Raw genomic sequence first — 23,612 nt, forward strand, 5'->3', positions numbered from 1 at the left:
CAGAAGTGCTCTTGAGGTCCTGCTTCTCATAAGGGGCTCCTGGCCGGACAGAGGACTTGGTACGCTCCTGTCATTATTCGTTCTGCGTCTCCTGGACCGGATTGGCGCGAGTGTAACTTGTGGTGTTTCATAAGGGGGCTCATTCGAGGGAACTTGGATTTAAAAAAACATGAACTTTACAATAGAAGGTTGTTGGCAGTGAAGGGAAAGCGTATTGGGGAGAGGGAACAACTGTGCAAGGACTCAGGCATTATTAGCATTAGCATTAGGATCATGGATGGCAGTGGGTGGGTTTAGCGTGTTGCTTCAGCACATGCACACACACACACGTTTTGGAAACTATGGGCCAATTGTGCTGCCTACATCATTGATAAGACTATACATTTTCAACTAAGGATAGTGTTTCAGAGGAAGTGATGTCACCATTCCCAGAAACTTGACATGACTTACTTTTGCACACTGGACATTTGGCAACCCCATGTTAATATCAAAACATGTCCATTTCATTCACTGAAATACTTTAGACGTCTGTAAAATTTTAAGACTGTCCTTCAAATCCTTAAGAATTGTTGGTGTTACTAGTGTCGTTGATATAACATGTCATCAAACAATGCACGCGAACAGTACTGTACGAAATAATAATTTGTGTCTGGATATCGGTGAAACTGGAGGCTTGGTTTTTTAAATCAATAGAAATTGTAGGTAATCAGCAGGAATGTTAGTGGTGTCTAAGGGTAATTTAATGGTAGTGGTGTAATTTAAGTATTTAAAATAATGATTTGATCCAGGCCTGGTCCCAAGCAGACGCTCTGTCACATGATGCTGGGTGGGATAAGAGGGTGCGGGAGAACAGCCCTTTCTTTGTGTTCAGATGGCCTTAAATCATTCACCACATAGACACACACACACGCACGCACGCACGCACGCACGCACGCACGCACGCACACACACACACACACATCCAGCATACCGAGTGGCACCAGCAGAACAGCAGCTGTGTAGTGATTGTGAGTGTTTCAGTTACTTGAAGTATTTCTTGCTTTAGAACAGAAACTGCTGAATGCTCCAATACCTGCCATTGTAAACTCCAACTCCAAGAAGTAAGACAGCAATATGCAAAATGTTCTTTATCCTTAAAATATTCTTAACTGGCCGTGTAGTTAAGAAACGTCACAAGGTCTTGAGAGCCAATACGAAACATGCAGTAGACTACAGCAGAAATATACCGAAAAAAAACTCTAGAAAGTGACCTCTCGTTTAAGATTAAAAGTGAGTGTCTGAAGTGAAACCAGTCTTGTTGCATCACGTGGCAGCCTGTGGTACATGACTGGGACCCAGAAGGTTGGTGGTTCAAGCCTCAGTGTAGCCACAACAAGATCCACACAGCTGTTGGGCCCTGCAGCAAGGCCCTTAACCCCACATTGCTCCTTGCTTTGTCTAATGTAGTGGAGGCAGAAACTGGGGGTTTTCAAGACCAGGTGTGATACGGTCCTCAATACTATTTAGCCTTGTAGGCAGTAACTAAGCAGTAGGTACACTTAGGGGTAGAAAAATGTGAGCATTACTGGGCTGAATGGCCTGTTCTCAGCATTACCGTGTTATGTTATGTTGTGTTATGTTATGTTATGTTAATCAACTGTCAGTCAACATCATGAAACCAGTCTAGTTGCCCTTTGCGGTACTTCAAGAGAGCATCTACAGTACATGCCAGCAGCACTCTGCACCCGTTTGGCTCAGTTAAACATTTGCAACATTATGTTAGCTGGCCATCGGGTGTATTGCATTATCACTTTATTATTTTTATACAGTACAGAGATACTGTATCCAAGAGGCCGGTGGAAATACTTATTTTTTTATTAAAAACTCATCACGGGTAGCTCCTGGAGAAACTATTGGCTGTCCCCTGTGGCCGTAAGTGTTTTATTTATTGGTTGCGTGGACACACAGCTGGGCCCTGTGGCTGCTAACGATTGCAGCACTGAGTGCTCAGAATCAGCTGCACCGCTCAGCCAACAACAGGACACGTTTTAAAGAGGCTCTTTTGGGACTCCCTTTTAATTTGTAGCATGTTTAATTAACAGATTGACTGATGTTGACAGCCTGACTGAAAGGACAAACCCTGTTGGTTGGGTTCACAGATTTTTTGGGAAGGGCTTCTCAGCCAGCAGTTTGAAAGATGCCAACACTGTTACGATCTTACATTTTGAAAGCGAGACACCCGCTCCCTTCCTGCTTAAACTCTTGCATCCCATTCCAGCTGGCCGCAGATGATAATTCGGCACACAGTCATTTGGCCTGGATGCGTTTTCTGTGAATTATATGTATCCACCTTTCCGCCGATGTTGCGCTGTCGGTTATTGACCTGGTTTGCACTCAAAACTGTTTGGGGCGGGGGGGGGTTCCAGAAAGTTCTGGTGTCCTGTTTCGAAGAGCGGATTTTCCTCCTGGTCTCTCATGCAGATGGCATGGGATACCTGGGAAAACGTGTACCTCTGTACATTACCGGCGCTGAAGAGCTTATATCACTGGTCCTACAGCCTCCTGGCTTCATCCTGATGGTGGGTGGGAGGTGAGGAGGGGATCCCACAAATGAAATAACCATTTCCATTCATCGCCAATGTCACAATCATGGATCTCTAGGGGGCTGCCATCTGCGTTTTTTCCCTCTTATATCGACTGATTGTATTTTCAGCTACGCGCAGCATCTGCAGGTCATTTGCACGTGTGTGTGCGCACTCATGTTTTTACAGTGGATGACTGGTCCATTCTCATTCAACCTGCTCTCCATCTTTTATGATGTAGTGGTCGATGATGTGAAACCGATATAAGGCCCTCAGGCTGACCGCAAAGGATGTTCTCCATCTCAAGGAAGCATGTAACTATTTCTTCTGCTTTCCCGGTTACTCAGCAATGTAACAACCTAATAATGTAACATTGTGATGTAGCGTTATATTGGGTGTACATCTCTGTGATCAGGGCAATGGAGCATGTTGTGAATGAATCATGATGATATCTGAATTTGGATTTGGATTTGATTGGCTGCATTCGTTGTGGGGGATTTTAAGGCAAGGCACTAAATCTGCACAGAAGCAAAGGTCTACATTTGAGAATTTAATTACTCTTAGAATTGGTAATTGGAAGATTTGTCAAGGTCAAATTTGAATATCGCTGTTTGTCCTAATGTGTGCATGCATCTAATATTTTTACTGCATTGCTTGGGAGATTTTTTCCTGTGTTAAAACATTTTTAATTTTTTTAATTACACACAGCTCTGAGAATTTCCCTGTGCTCAAAGAGTGTCGCTTTTCATTTGCAATGAGGTTTCTTGGCTATACGGAAAGGCTATGCAGGAGGCTACCAAAGAAAATCCCTGTGTTGGTCTTGTGAGAAAACCAGTAGAAGACTTCAGGGACACCATGTTTGGTCATCCTTATGAAAGGAGAGGAGGAGAATCCGCTCTCCGCAGCCTATAGTGGAAGTTTTGTGTCGCAGAGAAGAGGGAAAAAAAACCTTCATTCACGTCTTTGTGTGGGCCACAATGTTTGCGCTTCTACTTTTCAGAGCTAAATGACTGCTTAGCAGATAAAGAATTTTAATGACCGCCCCATTTAAAGTGTGGACCCTTTGTGCGGCACAATGGCGCTCATGAATCAAGGCCAGTAAACCTTCAGATTTCTTAAACGCTTCCAGCTCAGTCGTTCTTACTTCTGATACTTGCGAGAGGATTGTTAAATATTTATTATGAATATATTAGCATCTGAAAAAATATGCGGGCATCGATTGTTTCTCACCTTTTTTGAACTCCATTTGCGAGCGTGCAGTGCTTTTTAGCACCTTGAAATAATTTCAGCGTTAAGGCAAGCTGATGGAATTTTGATAAATAGTGGTAAAACACTATAAAAGCATGGCAAGGACTTGCCAAATCACCCTCCAAATTTGCCAGGATAAACTCGTTAATAGTGTTGTTTTGTGTACTTCTCAGCCAGTTTGGTCTAGCAACAACAGAAATGTGGCCAAATAAAATATCAGGTTCCTCAAATAAACTTTAACAGGCCTGTAACATTCTATATCAACATCTAGAAATCACACAGATGCATTGTTCTTTTGCAGAGTTGTTTTTTTTTTGCCTAACCTCTGCTTGAACACAATAGTAGTATGAATAGTTTTCAAACTCCTAATCTAATAAGGTTTTTTAGAGGCAGTGTGGCATGGAGATTAGTGTCTTCTCGAGAAGTAAAATCTCTGGCCGGTCAGTTGCTCCATGCATGGCTCCAGACTCTCTTTTTCCCCTTCATGTAACATTCACCAAAACCATCAGCTAGAAACAGATATATTAAGTGTTACACCGCAACACACTGCATGTAGCTCTCTAGTTTCTGGAGAAAACAGACGTAAATGTAAAGGTTGTCTTTCTTCATGAGAATTGTGCTCTTTGGGCAAAGGATAGGACCAGATAAATTTGGAGACATTTCCTTATGGAATTTGCTTACTGTGAGCGTGGCACATTTATGTGATTTTAAATGACACCATGGAAAAAGTAGTTTTATATAAGCCTCATGCATTACAGCTGTTGAACAGTCATATTACATTTATAATACAAAGCTGGATCGCTCAATAAAATGTCAGCAAGCACCCAAAATGGTGCAAAAAAAAGAGGACATCATCCCACTTCTTATTTAAGTGGAGGGGAGTTACCCATCTGCCTGAAGGATCGAGAAGCATCTCTAAGCATGTGGAACGAACACGCAAAAACCTTCAGACCTAGCTATCCAAAAAATAATTGTGGGGGGAGTCCTTTCAAACATGCTTCATGAGATGCAGAATCAGAGTTTATACTAGCTTCAAAGAGAAGGATGTTTTAACCACGTCTCTACTTTAACTGCCGGTCTAAAATGTCCTCTTTGGCCACTTTCGGCTCGTTTGTTGTAAGAGGAAGAAAGAAAACAAAAAGAAAGATGGAAAAAAAACCTTGTTTACCTCATTACGTCGGGCAAATCCAGAGCTTGGGTAACACACATACGGCTCTCAACTTTGCGGCCTATTCAGCCATGTCTGAGTGCAGAACATTAAAAGAAGCTTTGTTGCAAAGCAACGGACTCTCCGAAGTAGAAAAATGTTCACTCCGGCAAAATCGTGGGCTGTTTTTTTTTTTTTTTTTTTTTTCAGCGAGTGATGGCGGGTTTTATTGACAGTGGCCCAGAAGAGGCACAGTCAACCGGGAGTCTATAAAGCATAATTAACCATTTAGCCTTAAGCTCGGGGGTACAGATGGCTGTCTTATGAATGAACATGTTCATCCATCTTCCTGGATCAACGTGTCGACCCTAACCAATCAGGGAAGCGCGGGAGGAAAAGAGTGGGTTTTTACGCGACAGGGACCGGTCTATACAGTAATGCACCTCTCAGTAAAATCTGATTTTAGACAGGAGAATGATGATGACAAGGCCTAATTTTTATTTATCTATTTTTTATTAATGCCACAAGAGATGCTGTTCTCTTAAACCATAAACCCAGTTTTACAAATGGTTATTTTCATGAAAAATATCAAACCAACCAAGGGAACAACATTTCAATTGACCAAATAAATCATCCTCGGTTCAGGGAGAAACACTTTGCTCTTGGTTTCAAAAATGATTTTATGGATCCATTATTTATTCCATAGAAAAAACCGTCTGGAATTTATGTCTCTTCTTCCACAGGGAACTGGTAACATAATAGCGACTGTAATTCTGTTCTTGACAAATATTACCACGTATTTCTCACTTGATCCAGCACCAGTCAAATTATTTTTATGTGCATGTAGTATGTGTGCTTTGTCACATGTGGCTATTATGCCTTACGGGAGAACTTTATGCTAACCCCAAACCCCTTTGAGTGTTTATGGGCTGTTTCTGCAAGGCAGATATTTTAATTATACATCACCCCCCACCCCCTCCCACCCTATGGCCCCAGGTCCTGGAGTTTTCCCCTGTCACTCTACCCCCAGCTAATGTGATCTGTCCCACAGTAATGTACACTAATAAGGTGCTTAGACTCTGCCATATGTTTACGGGAGACGACGGTTTACAGCGAGGGTTTTAGGTGGGCTTAGAAAGAGAGGCGTCTGTGTTTAAGGTGAGGCGCTGAAACAGATGGACGCTGTAGGTACTGCATGGTACAGCTGAGGTCTTTTAGTGCAAATAAACAAGGTACGGCCTCGAGAAGGGGTCGATGAGCCACCGTGGATTGATGACAACAAGGTCATCAAATAAGATTTGGCACAAAAGTTTGTCTTAACTCAGATGACCTAGCCAGGGGGAAAAAAACATACTGTGGAAACAGATTGGCTTCAAAAAAAAGCCTGCCTTTAAGTCAAGTTTTTACGGGATGCTCCAAGCCGATTGGCCCTGAAAATGTTTTTTTTTTTTTGGGGGGAAGTGCAGGAAAGGGAACGGTGGAAGAGCTTCGACCCCGCAGTGGCTGTTGGTGACATTACGCTTATCCAAATAGCATCAGTCTGCAGTTTCTACGCTGGAGATCTGGCAGGCTGTGCCTCATCAGGACAGGGCTCCAGGCCTACTGCATGTCAGGAGCCTCACCCAAATGGCTCATTTCTTTCTTTCTTTCTTTCTTTCTTTCTTTCTTTTCTTTAGGGTTTTTTTTTTTTTGGGGGGGGGGGGGGGGTTACTAGAGATCTCAGATGATGAATACTGTCTCATGAAAAATGTTTTTTCTTTTTTTTTTTCCCTTCTGTGCTTATTGGAACGGCGCATTTCTTGGACGACTTAAATCTTTTATTTCTTTTGCTCACTTCGGGTGACACGTTTTGATTGCATCTGCTGCGTACGCACAGCTCATTTAGCACTGCTTACATTTCCTGGAAATACAGTTTATAATCAAAGGGGGGAAGAAAGCCCTGTGGGAATGTATACAGTTTATCTCTTTAAGGAGTAGGGTTACGTTGTATTACATATTTCACTCTTAAGTAAACTGGGAGGAAATTTCACCTAAAATCACTGGCAAGGGCCAGACCAGGCCACTGGGCCTCATTCGTCCAGACTGAGTGTGCTGAAAGGATTGTAGGATACGATATTATAGCGAGTCTGTGCAGGTGTGATTTAATGGTGTGTGTGTGTTTATACTACTGTTTGTGTATGTGAATATACTGTGTGTATGTGTACTACTGTATGTGTGATAGCTCAATGTGTGTGTAGTGTGTGTATGTGATTAAACTGTGTGTGTATGTGTACTACTGTGTGATTCATCTTTGTGTCTGTGGTGTGTGCATGTGAGTAAACTGTGTGTGTGTGTGTGTGTGCACGTATGTCTGTACTCCTATATGTGTGATAGCTCTTTGTGTGCGTACTGTGTACGCATGTGAATAAACTGTGTGTGGGCACTCTTAGGGTGAGGTCTAGAATTATGCCATCAACTACAATGGCTACTATTCATAGCCATTGTGTATATAGCCTATTTTCAGTCATCTTTATCTAGGGTGCCAGTGATCATGTACTCGTCCATTTGCCTTAGTGAGAGGAGAATGGATGTGATCTCTGGTCCTAGGTAATATTGTGCACGATATGTAGGGTTTATTATTTTTCTGTTCATATTTAGAGCGAGGCCCTGCTGGACACACACTCAAAATAGCAGGAAAGCCACAGCACCTGATGTGCACTGCCACCTGCTTTCATCATGCAGATGGAATCTGGAATAGGGTCCATCTGAAAGTTGCTCTGCGAGATGTGTTACCGTCTCCTATGCTGCTGTGCCCCGCCCTGCCCCGCTCTGTCCTCTTCCCTGGTAGCTCCCCAGAGTTCTTAGGTCACTGGGAAGGGTTGACCAAATGGTGAAAACGTGGGGCAAAAGGTTTTGGGGCTTCAAGCTAACTTGTAAATAGCGTGTAAAAAAAAAAACATACACATACGCAGGGAACTGCCGTTTCAGCAGAAATAACGGAATTCTGAGAAAAAGCATCCTTGGCAACGCGGGCCTTATTTTCCCGCCACGGTGCCATGGCACCCGCAGAACTGGCCACGCGGATTTCCGCCATGTGCGTTTCCACAGCGATGTGATATCAAGCGTGTTGATCCCCCCCATCTCCTCACTCCTGGAAGTGAATAGCCCTTCCCTCTACCACCCAAGTCCCACCCTGCCACACACTCCAAACCCCCCCCCATCCCCCCACCACCCGATCGTGAACTCCACACATCTGCCCTGCCGTCTCTCCAACAGGAAAACCAGGAATGCCTCTTCACACCTCACAGTTGGGATTATGAGGTTTACACGCAATACCATGCTTATGGGGACCAGACAAGGCTGCTGCACTTTTACACACAACAAAAAATAAAGCGTAAAAAAAAAACCAAGTCAGCAAACTGTTCCCAGCGTCTGCCGTTGGCAAGCCTGCTGAACGTGAAGATGTGGGTCTGCGAGCAGTTGAAAGCAGTTTTTTTCTTCTCTCCCTTCTTGTCTGGTATGAATTAACCCCTGTAGGTTAAGGGCTGTTCGCACTGGTAGGACAGTGGTGTAGGGGAGACTGAGGAGGCATGTGAAAAATGCTCCCCCTTAGTGGGTGGGAGGTGAGGGGGGGGGGGGGGGGGGGGTTGTCCAGTTCAGTGTGGGACCAGTAGGAGGGAGAGTGAGTTTCCACAAGACTGTATTAGTAGTAAGTAGTAGTAGCCAGGGTAGATTTTTAAGCTTGGGGGGGACTGACACAGAGCCTTTCCCTTGGTGGGGTCAGTGAGTTTCTGCATGCCTGGCACAACAGAGTGACTCTGCAGAGTGGAGTAACTGTCTCCTTCTCTGTGCTGAATAAACAGGCAGAATGATCATACAGAAACCACCTGACACAGACACAGGCTCTCTCTCTCTCTCTCTCTCTCTCTCTCTCTCTCTCTCTCTCTCTCTCTCTCTCTCACACACACAGTTCCACAACCACCTCCCTACCCCAACACAGATCCACATCCAACCCCCACATATATAATATACACCCAACTCCCACCCCCACACACACACACATCCACATTCACCCCCACACATATACACACAGATACATACGCCCCACCCGTAACACACATACATCAGGCACATACCTTCATAAGAAAGAGCAAAATGTCTGGAACAGAGTCAAAGTACTGTGCCCTGAACTGGAGGGTTTCCGTTCCAACTGCACAATGGAATGGAAACTACGTTTCCCCCTGGCAGCGATAACAGAGCCAGGTCCCTCACTGTAGGAATGCACATTTGCTTTCAGTTTATAATCACACTTTCTGTAGCTTTTTTTTTTTTTTACATGGGTCAATGACGAATATTTACTGAAATATAAGCTGTTCTTGGCCTTGTATCTGTTGCTGCAAGATGGAACATGGAACACAAGGCTCCCGATGCGCTGTTGTCCGAATCCTTATGCCAAATGCAGCACGGCTGGCTGTCTCACCTGGTCTGCAGTTCAACCCTAGACTTGGCTAGGTCAACCCTAGCAGGTTATACTGGGGTCCCGACCCTATTATGAACTGATGTACACGGATCAATCTGAGCACCTCCACTGTATATAGACCCAAATTGCACACAGACACATATTTACATGCACTTTTTTTTTTTTTTTACATTTTTGTCATTTGGCAGACGCTTTTACGTACACACACTTTCCATGCACATATGCACACACACTCACGCACACACACATGCACGCACAGCATGCCTCTCCCTCTCTGTACGGTTCAGTATAAGCGTCTGTGTATACTTACAGTACCTGGGCCACAGGGAATACACCTTTGTGTGTGTGCATGTGACGGGGTATTTATGTACAGAACGGCGCACTCATTACATTCACCTTATGAGAGTTTCTCTAGCTGATAACGCTGCTCATGGAAGTGCTTGAATTGTGCTTAATTCTGCAAGGAAAAGGTTCTGTTGAATGACTCTCCGGAGAGTGGTCGGGTATTTAGCGCGGTACTGCAGACACTAGCTAGTGCTCACGAAAAGAGTCATACTTCGTACAGGTCAAGGATTGCATTTGGTAGCAGCTGTGCAGAACTGCTCGGTACAGGCTTTCTGAATCTTGCACTATTCAACTTCTGACTCACCAGACGAAAAAGCTCCAAGGCCTGTGGTTTTCTGGAAGCGGCATTTTTAACTTTAGCCTTGGTCTTCTTGGTACGTATTTGTTTGTGCGCTGTGTGCACGTCTGCACTGAAATTTCTTTTTCAGAAGCGTATGTTTACGCGCTGAGTTGTAATCATTGTTAGCCATACATATTTTCAGATCTGGCCTTGTATATATTCAGTAAATCAATGTTATAAATGTTTGTGCGACTGTTCTCAATTCACCCAGCTTGTACCGCAAGTGTCTCCGACAGAGGCCGAAGATTTATCCCCTTCATTTGTTGGTTTGGAGTTTGTTTCTTCCACTTTTTTAAATTCACATTCTTAAATGAAGAAAATCCCTGGCGCTGGGTCCCATTTGCTCTATGCGAATTCCTTCCCGAAGTTTTTATCCTTCTCTAACCCAAATACACAAGTAAACAAGAGTGTACATGCAGAGTGAAAACGCACCTGCTCTTGATTATTCTCTTCTATGAGCTAAACAACGAATGTGTCCCCCCAGCGTATCTTGCATTTCTTTATGCGAGGACGTTTCCAGTTTTAAAGGGACTGCAAAATCTCCCAAGCAATATCTTTAGTTTATTTTTTAACTTGCTTTTAAAAGTTTGGGCTACACAGTGCACAGCTTTATGAAATTTTGCTATCGTAGTATAATCTAATGTGAGCAGCAAATTCGTTTTAATCACGATCTGGGGTAACGTAACAGAGCAGATGTTTAGATTTTTCGGTATATTATGCATAGCCATTATTCATCTGTTATTGATTTAAAGTATATCCCTCTGGATCGTGCAAAACCTTTTTTTCCCTCGTGTCACTGGAGGTGGAAAAATGGTTTGATTTTCACTCAAAATGGCTTTTCTGTGTTCTCCAATTCCAGAGGGTAACTTGAAGAGTGTTCTTTCCCTTTATAGAGATACCCACGTAAAAAGATTAAATACACAGAGAGCGCTCAGAAATCCCCTCAAGGATTTGATATGTGAGCTGGATTTCAGCACCGCATAACTCTTAGCAATATTGAGGATTACAACGCTCTTTAAGAATCGCACGCTACTATGTCTGAATATTACAGTGAAATCATATTTGCTAATAAGGTGAAATTTGCACATATTAAGAAAAGTGGTTGTATGATTCTCTCTCTCTGTCTCACGTCCCCCTACCAGGCTCTCTCTGCCCCCCCAAATAGAAATTTAAGTTATAGTGGAATTAAATACATTTGGAAATATTGCCAAATGTTCAGAAATACTGCAGTTTCATTATGGGCTATACTGGTAAATGGTCTGCATTTACTGGAATGAAATACATTTCCTTATGGGATTGATTAAATGTCTTTCTATTTATCTGTCTGTCCGTCAGTCTATCTGTCATCTACCTAACCAACCGTCAATTAATATCAGAGGAGATTTATCAAAATAACCATCAGCATGAACAACAGCAGGAATAAAAACTACAAAAATGATAGCAAATAACAATAACATTTGTTTCCCACCCTCCCGAAGGCTCTCCCTCATTGAGCGGCACAGGGACGGTCACTGTCCAGATTGACGACGTCAATGACAACATCCCTGTCTTTACTTCCGGAACGTTCCACGCCACGGTCCCCGAGGATGCGCCCACGGGCACAGACGTGCTGCTGGTCAACACTTCGGATGCTGATGCAGGACCCAACGGCATGATCAGGTACCCCGCTGGGGAGGGGAGCGGGCGGGGCTGCTGGTGGATGGGGCCAGGCCGAGGAGGGGGTTAAGGTGTATAGAAAGAGGGCCAAACTGCGAAGTGTCCTGGGCAAAAGATTCATGCACATCGCCCCTCGGAGTGATGGGGGTAGTTTTAAGGGTTCCTGTGGGGGTGATGGTAGGGGGGTTCTTGTTTTTGGATTGATGGGGGTGCAACAGTTGGAGTGTAGAAAGGTGTGGAGGGGTGCAGTGGGGTAATTCTGGGGGAATGGGAAGGTGATGGGGGTCGTTGCTTTGTAGTTTGGGGTGATGGGGAAGGGGGGGGGGTGTGGAGGGTTGAGGGGGAGTGCTAACCACAAAGCCAGCCCCAGACCTGCACCGCCCTACCCCACTTTGGGCTTCGGCTTAGGTCTCCCGTGGACAGGGGCGAGAGCAGCAATGGCGGTAATGAGGATGTTAATGAGCCCTGACAGGGGGGGAGCAGCGGTACCTGTCGGGGGTCCCCTGGGACTGCGCAGGAGACAGAGCTGTTTCTCGGTCACTCGTGAAGTTCAGCTGGTCCACCCCATCCCCCCAATTCTGATGTCTCATAACAAGTACAGCTGCGGTAACACCAAAACTTCATGTGCAGCACCGAACGAAACTGCGAAAGCAGATGAGAATGATGAGTTTTAGTAAATAAATGACTCTTCAGAATGGTCCACATCAATACAAAGGCAAACAAACAAAATAACTGTTCCCATAACAACAAGCCCTGAGTCACTTGAGGGGATCCATCTTGTCTTTAGTCTCTGTACGAGACCATTGTATGTGTTGAATGTTGGACCAGACATTGAAAAAAAACTTTAGTCGTTCACACTGAACAAAATTTCTCCCCAAACTGAAAACGGATGGCCTTTTCGGATCTGAACATGCTGTAACTAAATGACTTTAGAGGTCTCTGCCCTTCTGAGCACCTTCAGCCTGAGAACACGTATGATATGGGCGTGAGCGTATCTGCGTATGTCACGCAGGGTTTATTTCTGGGTTATACAGGAAAGTTTTGGATAAGGAGGTGAAACGCGATACTGTTTGGAAACCAGAAAGTATAGCTTTCTGGTCACAAAGAATTCTGGGATACATCCAACACATAACTACAGCAGAAGACAGTTAAAGCTGAGTGCCTCTGCTTACTGAAAAGAAAAAAAAGGGTGGAAACTGATTGATGTACAGTACATAAATAAACTTAAGATTCGTTAAGGCTGCCCTTCTTTTTCGGTTGTTGTTTTACGGCTTTCTCCAGAAATCTGATGGATGTCTTTATTTTGGGCGTCTGAGAGAGAGAAAGAAAGGGGCTGTCGTTCTCTGATTGTGCTCCAAGTGGAGCCGCCACATCCAGAATAAACTTGCAACAGTGCCCTCTTCAGGACTTTCCTGGCACTGCCAAGCCAGCAAGAGCCAGAGACTGAGATATTTAGAAGAAAAAGGTTGGATGAGTCTTGTTATTTGCCTTATGTTCAGCTTGAATTTGAACATATGATTGCATAATGAGGAAAACAAGCCATTCAGCCGGTGCTCAAACTCTAGTACTGGAAGGCTGAAGTATCCTCAGGTTTGTGCGTCACTTCCTTTCAATCAGCAGCCAGTTTGAGCCTTGGAAACAAGGTGTGTGGACTCTTTAGCTAACCAGAAACCTCAATTAAATGCTTAAATCAAGTTGTACGACCTGACGATATCAAAAACCAGCAGCCATGGCTAGCCTCCAGGACTTGAGATCACTGTTCTCAAGAGTTTGCAGTGATACGTCAAGCTTGAGCTTGAAGGACTACATGGGCTGAGAAGCTGCTCCGCACATTGATTGCCCTTAATACAGAGTATTAAACACTCTGTATTATGGGCTTTAGTGCTGTTGTGATGTTTTAAAAAGGTACAACTTAATTGTATATTGCTGGCTAGGGGTACAATTCTATGTACCTCTAGAGTACCACCCCAGTGACAAGCATTTGTACCTTTTTAAGCCTTGCAGGGTGCAGGGTTGTCAGATGCCCGTTTTCAACCCCCACTAGTCCGGAATTAGTTCTAACAACCCCCCCAGTGTGCAATCAGTTCTGACAATACCCCTCAGTCCTGATGTGTGACCAATTATTGCCTATGTGTGCATGTTTGTGCACGGTGTGCAGGTTTGATTCTAACTCTGCCAACCCTGTCGTCCGCAGTTACAGCCTGACAGGAGGGGATGGGAAGTTCTCCATAAACCCAGCGACAGGCCAGATCATCACCAGTGCCCTGCTCGACCGAGAGACCCGAGGAGGCTACCAGCTGGTGGTGGTGGCATCAGACGGAGGTCTGCCCCAGGGCATGTCCAGCTCAGCCACGGTGGAGGTGACGGTGGCTGACATCAATGACAACCCACCGCGATTCCACCATCACCCCTACGTCACCCACGTCCCTGCCTCCACCTCCGCCGGTGAGTTTTGAGGGCTGTGTAATGCTTTTCTTTTTTCATCCTCCTCATCCTCTTCCTCATAGAGTACAGTGATTCCCTGGTGTGAAATCCAGATATGACCAGCTTGAAATGACCAGCTACCAGCTGTTTCTAAGCATACAGTGCCCTCCATAATGTTTGGGACAAAGACCCATAATTTATTTATTTTCCTCTGTACTTTCAGGGCACCATAATGTTTGGGACGCAACAATGTTATGTAAATTAAAGTAGTCATGTTTACTATTTTTTTGCATCTCCTTTGCATACCATAACTTCCTGATATCTGGGACCTATCAACATCTGGATATCTTATTTTCAGGTTGTCCTACAAACATTAATAAAACTCTTTTGAATCTAAATTTGAATGGATCTCTATGAGATTTGGGGGGTGGGACTAGATTCAGCTGTAAATTATGCTGATACAGTATGGAACACATTTGTTGGCTACATGCTTTTAAGTCATCAAGGGTCCAAGGTATGAAATGAGTCTGAAATCATTGTGCTGCGGCCAGATATGCAGTAGATCCAAACATTATGAAAGGCACTGTAGCTTGAGCTGGTCAAACCAGGTTGAGTACGGAGCTACAGAGTCTTACAGAGTTAATGCTACACAAGGACTGAAATACAGCAACTGGTCACCCCTCCTCTGTTTTATCATTTATCAAACGAGTTGAATAAGGACAGTAGTAAAATTAGCAGTGCATTAATAATGCCTACTCTACAGCAGTAACTATGCTGCAAAGATAACACAGTGCTAGTGAATGAGTTATGCTAGTTAATTCACTGCTGTAGTTATAACTATTTCCAGCAGAAACAGGTCTTTGCAAGGATGGTGCTGCCTGCACATTTATAACAATATCAATGCAATGACAATGATAAAATGGCATGATTAAGTAAATAGGAGTCATGCTGAAATAAACACAGAGCTCAGTAATGCTTCATAAACACAAAATTACAGTGCATGGTGCCAAAATGATTTCTGACAGCAGCTATAGCCTGTGTTAATGAAAAGAGCTGAAGGAGCATTTCTGAGAAACACTGGCAGAATCACATCACTATGTGCAGTTTGTGGAGAGTGTAAGTGAAATTTATTGGTTAGAACTCCCACAAACACCTCATTTGAATACATCTGAAGGGTTGAACATCACTGAAATTTTCATCTCGAATGTAGAATTCTAGCAGCAGGGTGCTGTATATTAGCCCCTTTACAGTTCTCTTCTGTAATGCCTGCAGAATCCCTGACCTAACCTTACATTGAAGCCTTCCTGCGGAGACAACTTAGGAAAAAAGCAGGACTTGGAATTGATGGGATTAAACATGATTATCTGGAGTGAATTGGCAAATAATAAATTCAATAATTAAGTTTAAGCCTAACCTTCCCCTTTCAGGGTCCGATATCGCACACAACCAAGGAAAATACCTGCACATACTAATACAACAGGTGACAGGAATTGATAGGAATACATGAACAGGAGATTCCATGAAGACATGAATTTGCAGATGACACTTTGGAAAATAGGTGGGGGGGTTTTGGATATATAAAAAAGATTGAAGATTAAAGGACATTTATTCCTAAGGACATTTTGAGTTATCAGTAACTGATTTAATATAGTGGTTTGATATCGCTGAACTGACAGTGATATCAAACCATAACTGCCGATGCAAATGGCAACAGTAACCTAAACTATTACAGCTAATTAATATTATAGCTATTTACTGTAATATTTACAAATTCTTAGGGAAACAGTAATAATGATAATATTCAGTACATTCAAAAGTTTATTTTGATGTTTCTCTTATTTGGCTGTATTTCTGTTTCTGTGGTGTCCAGGTTCCCTGGTGTTTGCTGTAACTGTGACTGATGAGGATGCTGGCCCCAACGCACAGCTTCACTATTCCCTGACGGGCCGCAACTCTGAGAAGTTCAAAATTGACCCGGTGCGTGGCTGCATTACGGCCAACGAGAAGCTGGCAGGCAGCTCGGAGCTAACCTTCAGCGTCCGGGTCAGGGACGGTGGCTCCAGCCCCAAAACAGATGCCACAACTGTCACTGTGAGGTTTGTGACGGGTGGAGACTTTCCCGTCATCAAGATGGGCCAGACCAGCTTCACCTTCCCAGAGAGCCAGGCCCCCAACACGCTGGTTGCCACGGTAGCTGGCTCTTCCAGCAGGGGTGGGCCCTTGTCCTACTATGTCGCTAGCGGCAACCTGGATGGTACCTTCCATGTGGACCAGCAGACAGGGGATTTGTCCATCAAGAAAGCCCTTGATTTTGAGAACATACAGAAGTACGTGCTCTGGATTGAGGCCCGGGACCAGGGGTTTCCACCATACTCATCCTACGAGAGGGTGGAGATCACAGTGCTGGACGTCAATGACAACTTCCCCGTCTTCGAGAGGGAGCCCTTCCAGGCAGACATCTTGGAGAACCTGTCCCCACAGCGAGTGTTGGTGGTGTCAGCCATGGACCGGGACAGTGGCCCCAACGGGCAGCTGGAGTACACCATCGTCGATGGCAACAAGGAGAACAGCTTCAGTATTAATCGCGCCACTGGTGAGATACGCACCACCCGTCCCCTGGACAGAGAGAAGGTGGCTCAGTTTGTACTAAAGGTCAAGGCGACAGACCGGGGCTCCTCTCCCAAGAGCACAGTAGTCAGGGTGGTCATCAGCGTACTGGACGTTAATGACAATGCACCCAGATTCTCCAAGATTTTCAGTGCAACAGTCCCCGAGAATGCCCCAGTGAGCTACACCGTCACGCAAGTAACCACCTCAGATGAGGACGCCGGCTCCAACGCAGTTAGCCGCTACTCCATCGCAGACACCAGCCTCCCATTTGCTATCAATCCCAACACTGGCGACATCACCATCAGCAGGCCCCTCAATCGGGAAGACTCTGACCGCTACATTGTGAGAGTCTCTGCCCGTGACTCGGGCTGGACCGTAAGCACTGATGTCACGGTTTTTGTGACAGACATCAATGATAATGCCCCCCGCTTTAGCCGCCCATCCTATTATCTTGACTATCCTGAGCTCACCGAGGTGGGATCGGTAGTTACACGTGTCTCAGCCTCTGATCCTGATGAAGGACCCAACGGGCAGGTGTTCTACTTTATCAAGTCCCAGTCTGAGTTCTTCCGGATAAACTCCAGCACCGGCGAGATCCTGGTCAAGCAGCAGCTGAGGTATCAGAACTCCACCGGAACAGGGAATATCAACATTAATCGGCATAGCTTCATTGTCACAGCCTCTGACAGGGGCACTAAGCCCCTGGTGAGTGAGACCACTGTTATCATCAATGTGGTGGACAGCAATGACAACCCTCCAAGCTTTGAGTCCTCTTCCTACTTCACACCCGTCACCAAGAGTGTCAAAGTAGGCACTAAGCTCATTAGAGTGGTGGCCAGTGACAAGAAGGACTTTGGCGCAAACTCCGAGGTTGAGTACTTTGTCTCTGGGGGTAACAGCTCTGGAAAGTTCCGACTAGACAAGCAAAATGGCTGGCTCAGCGTAGCTTCATCCTTGACCTCAGATGTGAACAAGCTGTTCCTTGTTGAAGTGACAGCAAAGGACAGAGGAAATCCACCTCTTTCCACAAAAGCGGTGGTACGAGTTGCTATTACAGAGGAGAATCACCACACACCGGAATTCTCCCAGGCCCTTGTCACCGCCACTGTGCCTGAAAGCCTCACTGTTGGTGCCACAATTAGGACGCTTTCAGCCAGGGACAAGGACAAGGAGACTAATGGACTGATCACCTACAACATTGCCACAGGCAATGAGGCTGGAACCTTTGCTGTGAACCGGAGGACTGGGGCAATGACCCTGGCACGGCCATTGGATTATGAGGAGAAGCAGACCCATGAGCTGAAAGTGATAGCCACTGATGGCGGCTGGATCGCCAAGACTGGCTATGCCACAGTAACCATTCATGTGACAGATGTCAACGACAACCCACCTATATTTGACCCTGAAGAATACTTTCCGACCATACAGGAGAATGTGCCCAGTGGCACCAACTTGGTAAGGATGAATGCCACTGACCGGGACTCTGGTACCAATGCTGCTACAGCCTATGTAATCCAGTCCTCTGACAGTGATCTATTTGTCATTGACCCCAACACGGGCATCATCACCACCCAGGGCTTCTTGGACTATGAGGCTAAGCAGGCCTACCACCTGACAGTCAAAGCCTTCAATATCCCTGATGAGGAGAGGTGCAGCTTTGCCAATGTGAACATCCAGCTCAAGGGGGCTAATGAATATGTGCCTCGATTCGTCTCCAAGCAGTACTACTTTGAGATCTCTGAGGCCGCCTCAAGAGGAATGGTAGTGGGGGAAGTGTTTGCCAGTGACCGCGATCTTGGTGTCGACGGCGAGGTCCACTATCTGATATTTGGGCGAAGCAGAAACAAGGGCTTTGGCATCCACAAGAAGACGGGGCAGATATATGTAGCTGGACCCCTCGATCGTGAAAAAGAAGAGAAGGTCTCCCTGAAGGTCTTGGCTAAGAACGCTGGGAGCATACGGGGTGGGGACATCGATGAAGTGTTTGTCAACATCACTGTGCTGGATGCCAATGACCCACCCGTCTTCAGTTCCGATGTCTATAATGTGCAGGTTAGTGAGGGACTCGCCCCCGGGAGCTTGGTCACCTTCATCAGTGCCCAGGACTCAGATTCTGTTCCCAGCTGGAGCCGCTTCTCTTACTCTGTTGCCACAGACAACGAGAAGAATGCCTTCACTGTTAATCCCCAGACAGGACAGGTTTCTGTGGCAGCCGAGCTGGACAGGGAGTCCACACCCTTCTATAACTTGACCCTGCTGGCAGTGGACTCTGGCACCCCTCCAGCTACAGGGAGTGCCATCCTTATTGTGACCCTAGAGGACATCAATGACAATGGCCCTACTCTGGTAACCACCATTGGGGAGGTGATGGAGAACCAGCGGGCGGGAACTTCTGTGGCCACCCTCCGCTCCACTGACCCGGACCTCCCGCCCAACCAGGGTCCATTTACCTACAGCCTCCTTGGCTCTGCATCAGGCTCTGCCTCCAGCTACTTCAGCCTCTCTCCAGCAGGAGAGTTGACCACCAGCCGTGAGATAGACCGAGAGCAGATCGCAGATTTCTTCCTTCCTGTAGTGATACGGGACTCGGGTGTCCCCCAGATGTCTTCCACGGGCACCGTTCATGTCCGAGTCAATGACCAAAACGACAACCCATCTGAGCCACGTACAGTAGAGATCTTTGTCCACTACTTTGGGAACCTGTTTCCTGGTGGCTCTCTGGGTAGCATCAGGCCCCGCGACCCAGATGTACAGGATGCCTTCCGTTGCTCTCTTGGCCAGTCAGCACCCAGTCTGTTCAGTGTTGCCACTGGCACCTGTGACCTCTCGGCCCACCCCCGTTCGGCAGAGGGCACCTTTGAATTCAAGGTGCGCAGCAATGATGGTGTCCATGGCGCAGTGGACAACAACGTACGAATTGTCTTAGCCTCCTTCAGCAACACCACTGTTGACAACAGCATCCTGATCCGCCTTCGCACCCAAGGTGTTTCAGACTTCCTCACCAACAACTACCTAAGCTTCCTGCGTGTCGCTACCTCCCAGTTGGCCGGGCTGGGCACTGCTGTGCAGCTTTATGGTGCATTTGAGTTGGGGAACTATACCTTCCTCATGGCTGCTGTAAAGAGGTCCCACAGCCAATATGTCAACCCCAGCGGTGTTGCCACCTTCTTCCAGAGCATCAGGGATGTCCTGCACCGGCAGAGCGGGGTTTGGATGGAGGCCGTGGATCATGACCCCTGCACCCAGAACCCCTGCATGAACGGGGGAAGCTGCAAGAGGCGTTTGGGTGTGGCACCTGAGATGACAACAGAGGAGAGTGTGCCTGTCATTCTGGTTTCCAATCGTCCCCTGCCACCCTACGCCTGCAGCTGCATGCCAGGTTATGCTGGCGGGCTGTGTGAGACTGACATTGATGAGTGCCTGCCAGCCCCTTGCCACAACGGTGGGACCTGCCATAACCTCATAGGGGGCTTCTCCTGCACCTGCCCCGAGGGCTTCACTGGGATGGCCTGCGAGCGCGATGTCAACGAATGCCTTTCCAACCCCTGCAAGAACGGGGCGCTCTGCCAGAACTACCCCGGTGGCTTCAACTGCCTCTGCAAGTCCGGATTCACAGGTAATCCCTTTCTGCCATCCCCACTGCTGACAGCAGCCTTTGCAGCACAGCCCCAAACCCAAGCTGTTAAGCTTTTTAAAAGGATAACGCATTTCTTTTTTAATCCCTCCTGCTCACACATGTGCTAGAGTCCAAGTAAAATATTTGCTTCAAGTTGATTGCAGAAGTACTTAATAGCCTTGATAGCAGTTGGGGTCTGAAAGCCAAAACGTTTGCTCTTAAGATTAGTAGTTGGGTGGTTTGCGGCTTTAATGGATATCAGCATGTTGTGTTTGTCTTAATAAAGGGGATGATGCAAAAATCAACCCAAGAAACAGCTCACAGGTCATGGATCTCGCATTTCACATCCCAGCCTCCCTCCTGCGGGTCTAGAACATTTTATTTAACACATTTATTGCTTTCCCCCGGTAAATCAAGACTTTTTCCCTCCTTAGTCAGGCTTGCAAATGAAGTAATGGCTTTAGAAGGTAATAGCTTTCTATGAGATGTCCATTATTAATCCTTGAATGTCTTTGTTAGCTTCAGAAATTGATCAAATGAAATTGATTGGCTCCCCATGGGTCACTGCATGCTAATAAATCACCCTAAAAACCCTCCTGGCCTGCTTAGCTTGTGTACAGTATGAGGTTGATCTTTTGGGATTAAATAATAGCAAGGCTTTCTTTCGCTGGAGCTAGCCGAAGATGGATTTGTATTAATTAGGAGGTTTTTGGATCATCTTGTTTTCTCAGCTGGCTGCCATATTTATGGCATAAGTTGTTTTTTTTTTTAATGGGCCCCCGTGCAGACCGCTTTTGCATCGGCAGTGAATGATTAAGTCATTACTGTCCTTCATCATTATGACCACCACAAATGACCGTAAGCCATTTTATGTTGTATTCACAGACAAACGACCGTCCTAAAGAAATATACCTCTTGACTTACAGTAGTTTGGTTGCCCTCAATACAAACTTTTTATTCACAGTTTTTTTTTCTGCTGTTTGGGGTGGGAGGTGGACTGAGAATGTAAATTATTTTGTTTAGCTTGATACAAATCAGCACTTGAAACACTATGAAAATCAACTTCACAATAGGTAAATTCCAACATACGCCCCCCACTCCCACCCCCAACCCTACATACGCACACACCCCTCATGCATTGTGTTATATCTGCCACAGCAGATATCTTCTTTCAATATTATTGTTTTAATCCTCCTCATTTACATTATGTTTTTGTCTTAGCTTTACTTTGGGTGTCTCCTTTTATCCAAGATTATAACAGAATGTAGCTTATCTCCTGTGTCATCTTAATGTCTGTGTGTGTGTGTGTGTGTGTGTGTGTGTGTGTGGGGAGGGGGCCATATAAATTGCATCAGTTTACAAGGTTCAAGATTTACTGAATTATTGCAGGGCTGTGATCGTGGATATGGAAAGGCATTTGTGGGATACGGGTCCTGATAAACATTCTTAAATTGGAGGGTTTGGATGGGTGTTTGGGTACCATGCATGTACTGTGTGACACTGCTCATCATTTGCTCACACCTCCTACTTTCATCCATTTTGTATTTTTTGCCATTTTGTTTTGTCATCCCCCCCCCCCCCCCCCCCAGGAAAAACGTGTGAATCTGCCATCAATTACTGTGAGTGTAACCCTTGTTTTAACGGCGGCTCCTGCCAGAGCGGGCTGGATGGGTATTACTGTCACTGTCCCTTCGGTAAGTGATGTGATCTGCCTGGAGTCTTGACGACAAGGCCAGAGGCTATCCATTCTTAAAGGAGTTTCCTTGCTTCCCCTGCTGTGTTCTTTCTCTGAACACTTTTCCAGACTGGAGCTTGCTGAACTAACACTTTTTTGGCTTGCCATACTGTAAAATGCCTTTTTTTTTAATGAGCTGCTTTCTTTCTTTCTTCCGTGTGCTGTGTTTGCTGCGGGGATCACATCTAATCTGTGATCGCAAAGAAGTTTCATAAAACTGAAATATTCCATCATGTCCTTATGATGTTAACCAATAGTTATGTATGTTTTGCCAGGAAAAGCAGAAATAGACAGCTCATTGGAGCACTTTTCTTTGTCCTAATTTCTAGCAAAAAGATGGTATTCCATGTTAATGTTTGCTTTCAGAAATTTGTTGTGTTTGAATTTCACATTGTTCCTTTCCATCTGAATTCTTATCATCTGCGGATGCCTTGACTTTCAGGCGTCTTTGGAAAACACTGTGAGCTGAACAGCTATGGGTTCGAGGAACTGTCCTACATGGAGTTTCCCAGCCTGGACCCCAACAACAACTACATCTATATCAAGTTTGCCACCATCAAGAGCAATGCCCTCCTCATGTATAACCATGACAACCAGACAGGAGACAAGGCGGAGTTCCTGGCCCTGGAGATCTTTGAGGGCCGAATGCGGTTCTCCTTCAACCTCGGCAGCGGAACATACAAGCTGATGACCATGAAGAAAGTTTCTGATGGACAGTTCCACACAGTCATTGCCAGGAGAGCTGGGATGGTAAGCACCATTTTATTCCAAACGATTGACTACAATGTTTAGACTGTTCTCATTTCATGAGTTGAGTGACCATTTCCTGTTCTGAGACACATAGGTTTGGGGGGAGACAGGGAGACTGATGTTCTCTTATGAATTAAATGGTTGTCATTTATTTAGCACCTTTATCCAAAGCACTGTACAACTGATGCTTCTCATTCACTTGTTCATAAACACACTCACAGCCATTGTCTGCCATGCAAGGCACCAACCATCTTGTCAGGAGCATTTGGGGGTTAGGTGTCTTGCTCAGGGACACATTGACACACCCAGGGCGGGATCAAACCAGCAACCCTCTGACTGCCAGATGACTGCTCTTACCGCCTGAGCCAATATCACCCTAGTTAATTGCTAGATTAGCCAGTATGTTTGCGTGACTTGATGTTTGACTATGCAATACTAGGTGGTGCAGCAGTGCAGCAGTCTCCCCCAAAGTTGCCTATGCATGAAAGTAAAGGCGAACAAAATTCAATTTCTTCTGTGACTCCTTTCAAGTCAGTCCTTCAATAAATCAATTCACTATTCAATCAGTCTGAAGCATTTATCAGTCTAGGAAATACTTATTAGTCGAAGAAATACTAAGAAATACCTTGATTAGCATTATCAGGAAACTATTGCGGTTGCTAATCTTGCTGTAAAATCAGTTGGTTCTTTTTGATTTATTAGTGCGGTTTTTCAGGTCACT

The 23,612-nt window shown here is 45.5% G+C and overlaps 1 protein-coding gene across 2 annotated transcripts in view; it reads left to right on the forward strand.

The window, feature by feature from the left end:
- Positions 1-23,612, forward strand: part of fat4 (FAT atypical cadherin 4) — a 115,152-nt gene that overhangs the window by 76,770 nt on the left and 14,770 nt on the right. Inside the window, exons 8-12 of one of the 2 annotated variants that reach the window (XM_061253194.1) lie at positions 11,579-11,759; positions 13,951-14,201; positions 16,051-20,406; positions 21,996-22,100; positions 22,584-22,891. In XM_061253194.1, the coding sequence (XP_061109178.1) occupies positions 11,579-11,759; positions 13,951-14,201; positions 16,051-20,406; positions 21,996-22,100; positions 22,584-22,891 (5,201 nt within the window). The remainder of the gene's footprint in view (positions 1-11,578; positions 11,760-13,950; positions 14,202-16,050; positions 20,407-21,995; positions 22,101-22,583; positions 22,892-23,612) is intronic. The other variant, XM_061253195.1, reaches the window with a different exon arrangement.

The sequence above is a fragment of the Conger conger genome, chromosome 8 (assembly GCF_963514075.1).
Source record: "Conger conger chromosome 8, fConCon1.1, whole genome shotgun sequence".
NCBI lineage: Eukaryota > Metazoa > Chordata > Actinopteri > Anguilliformes > Congridae > Conger > Conger conger.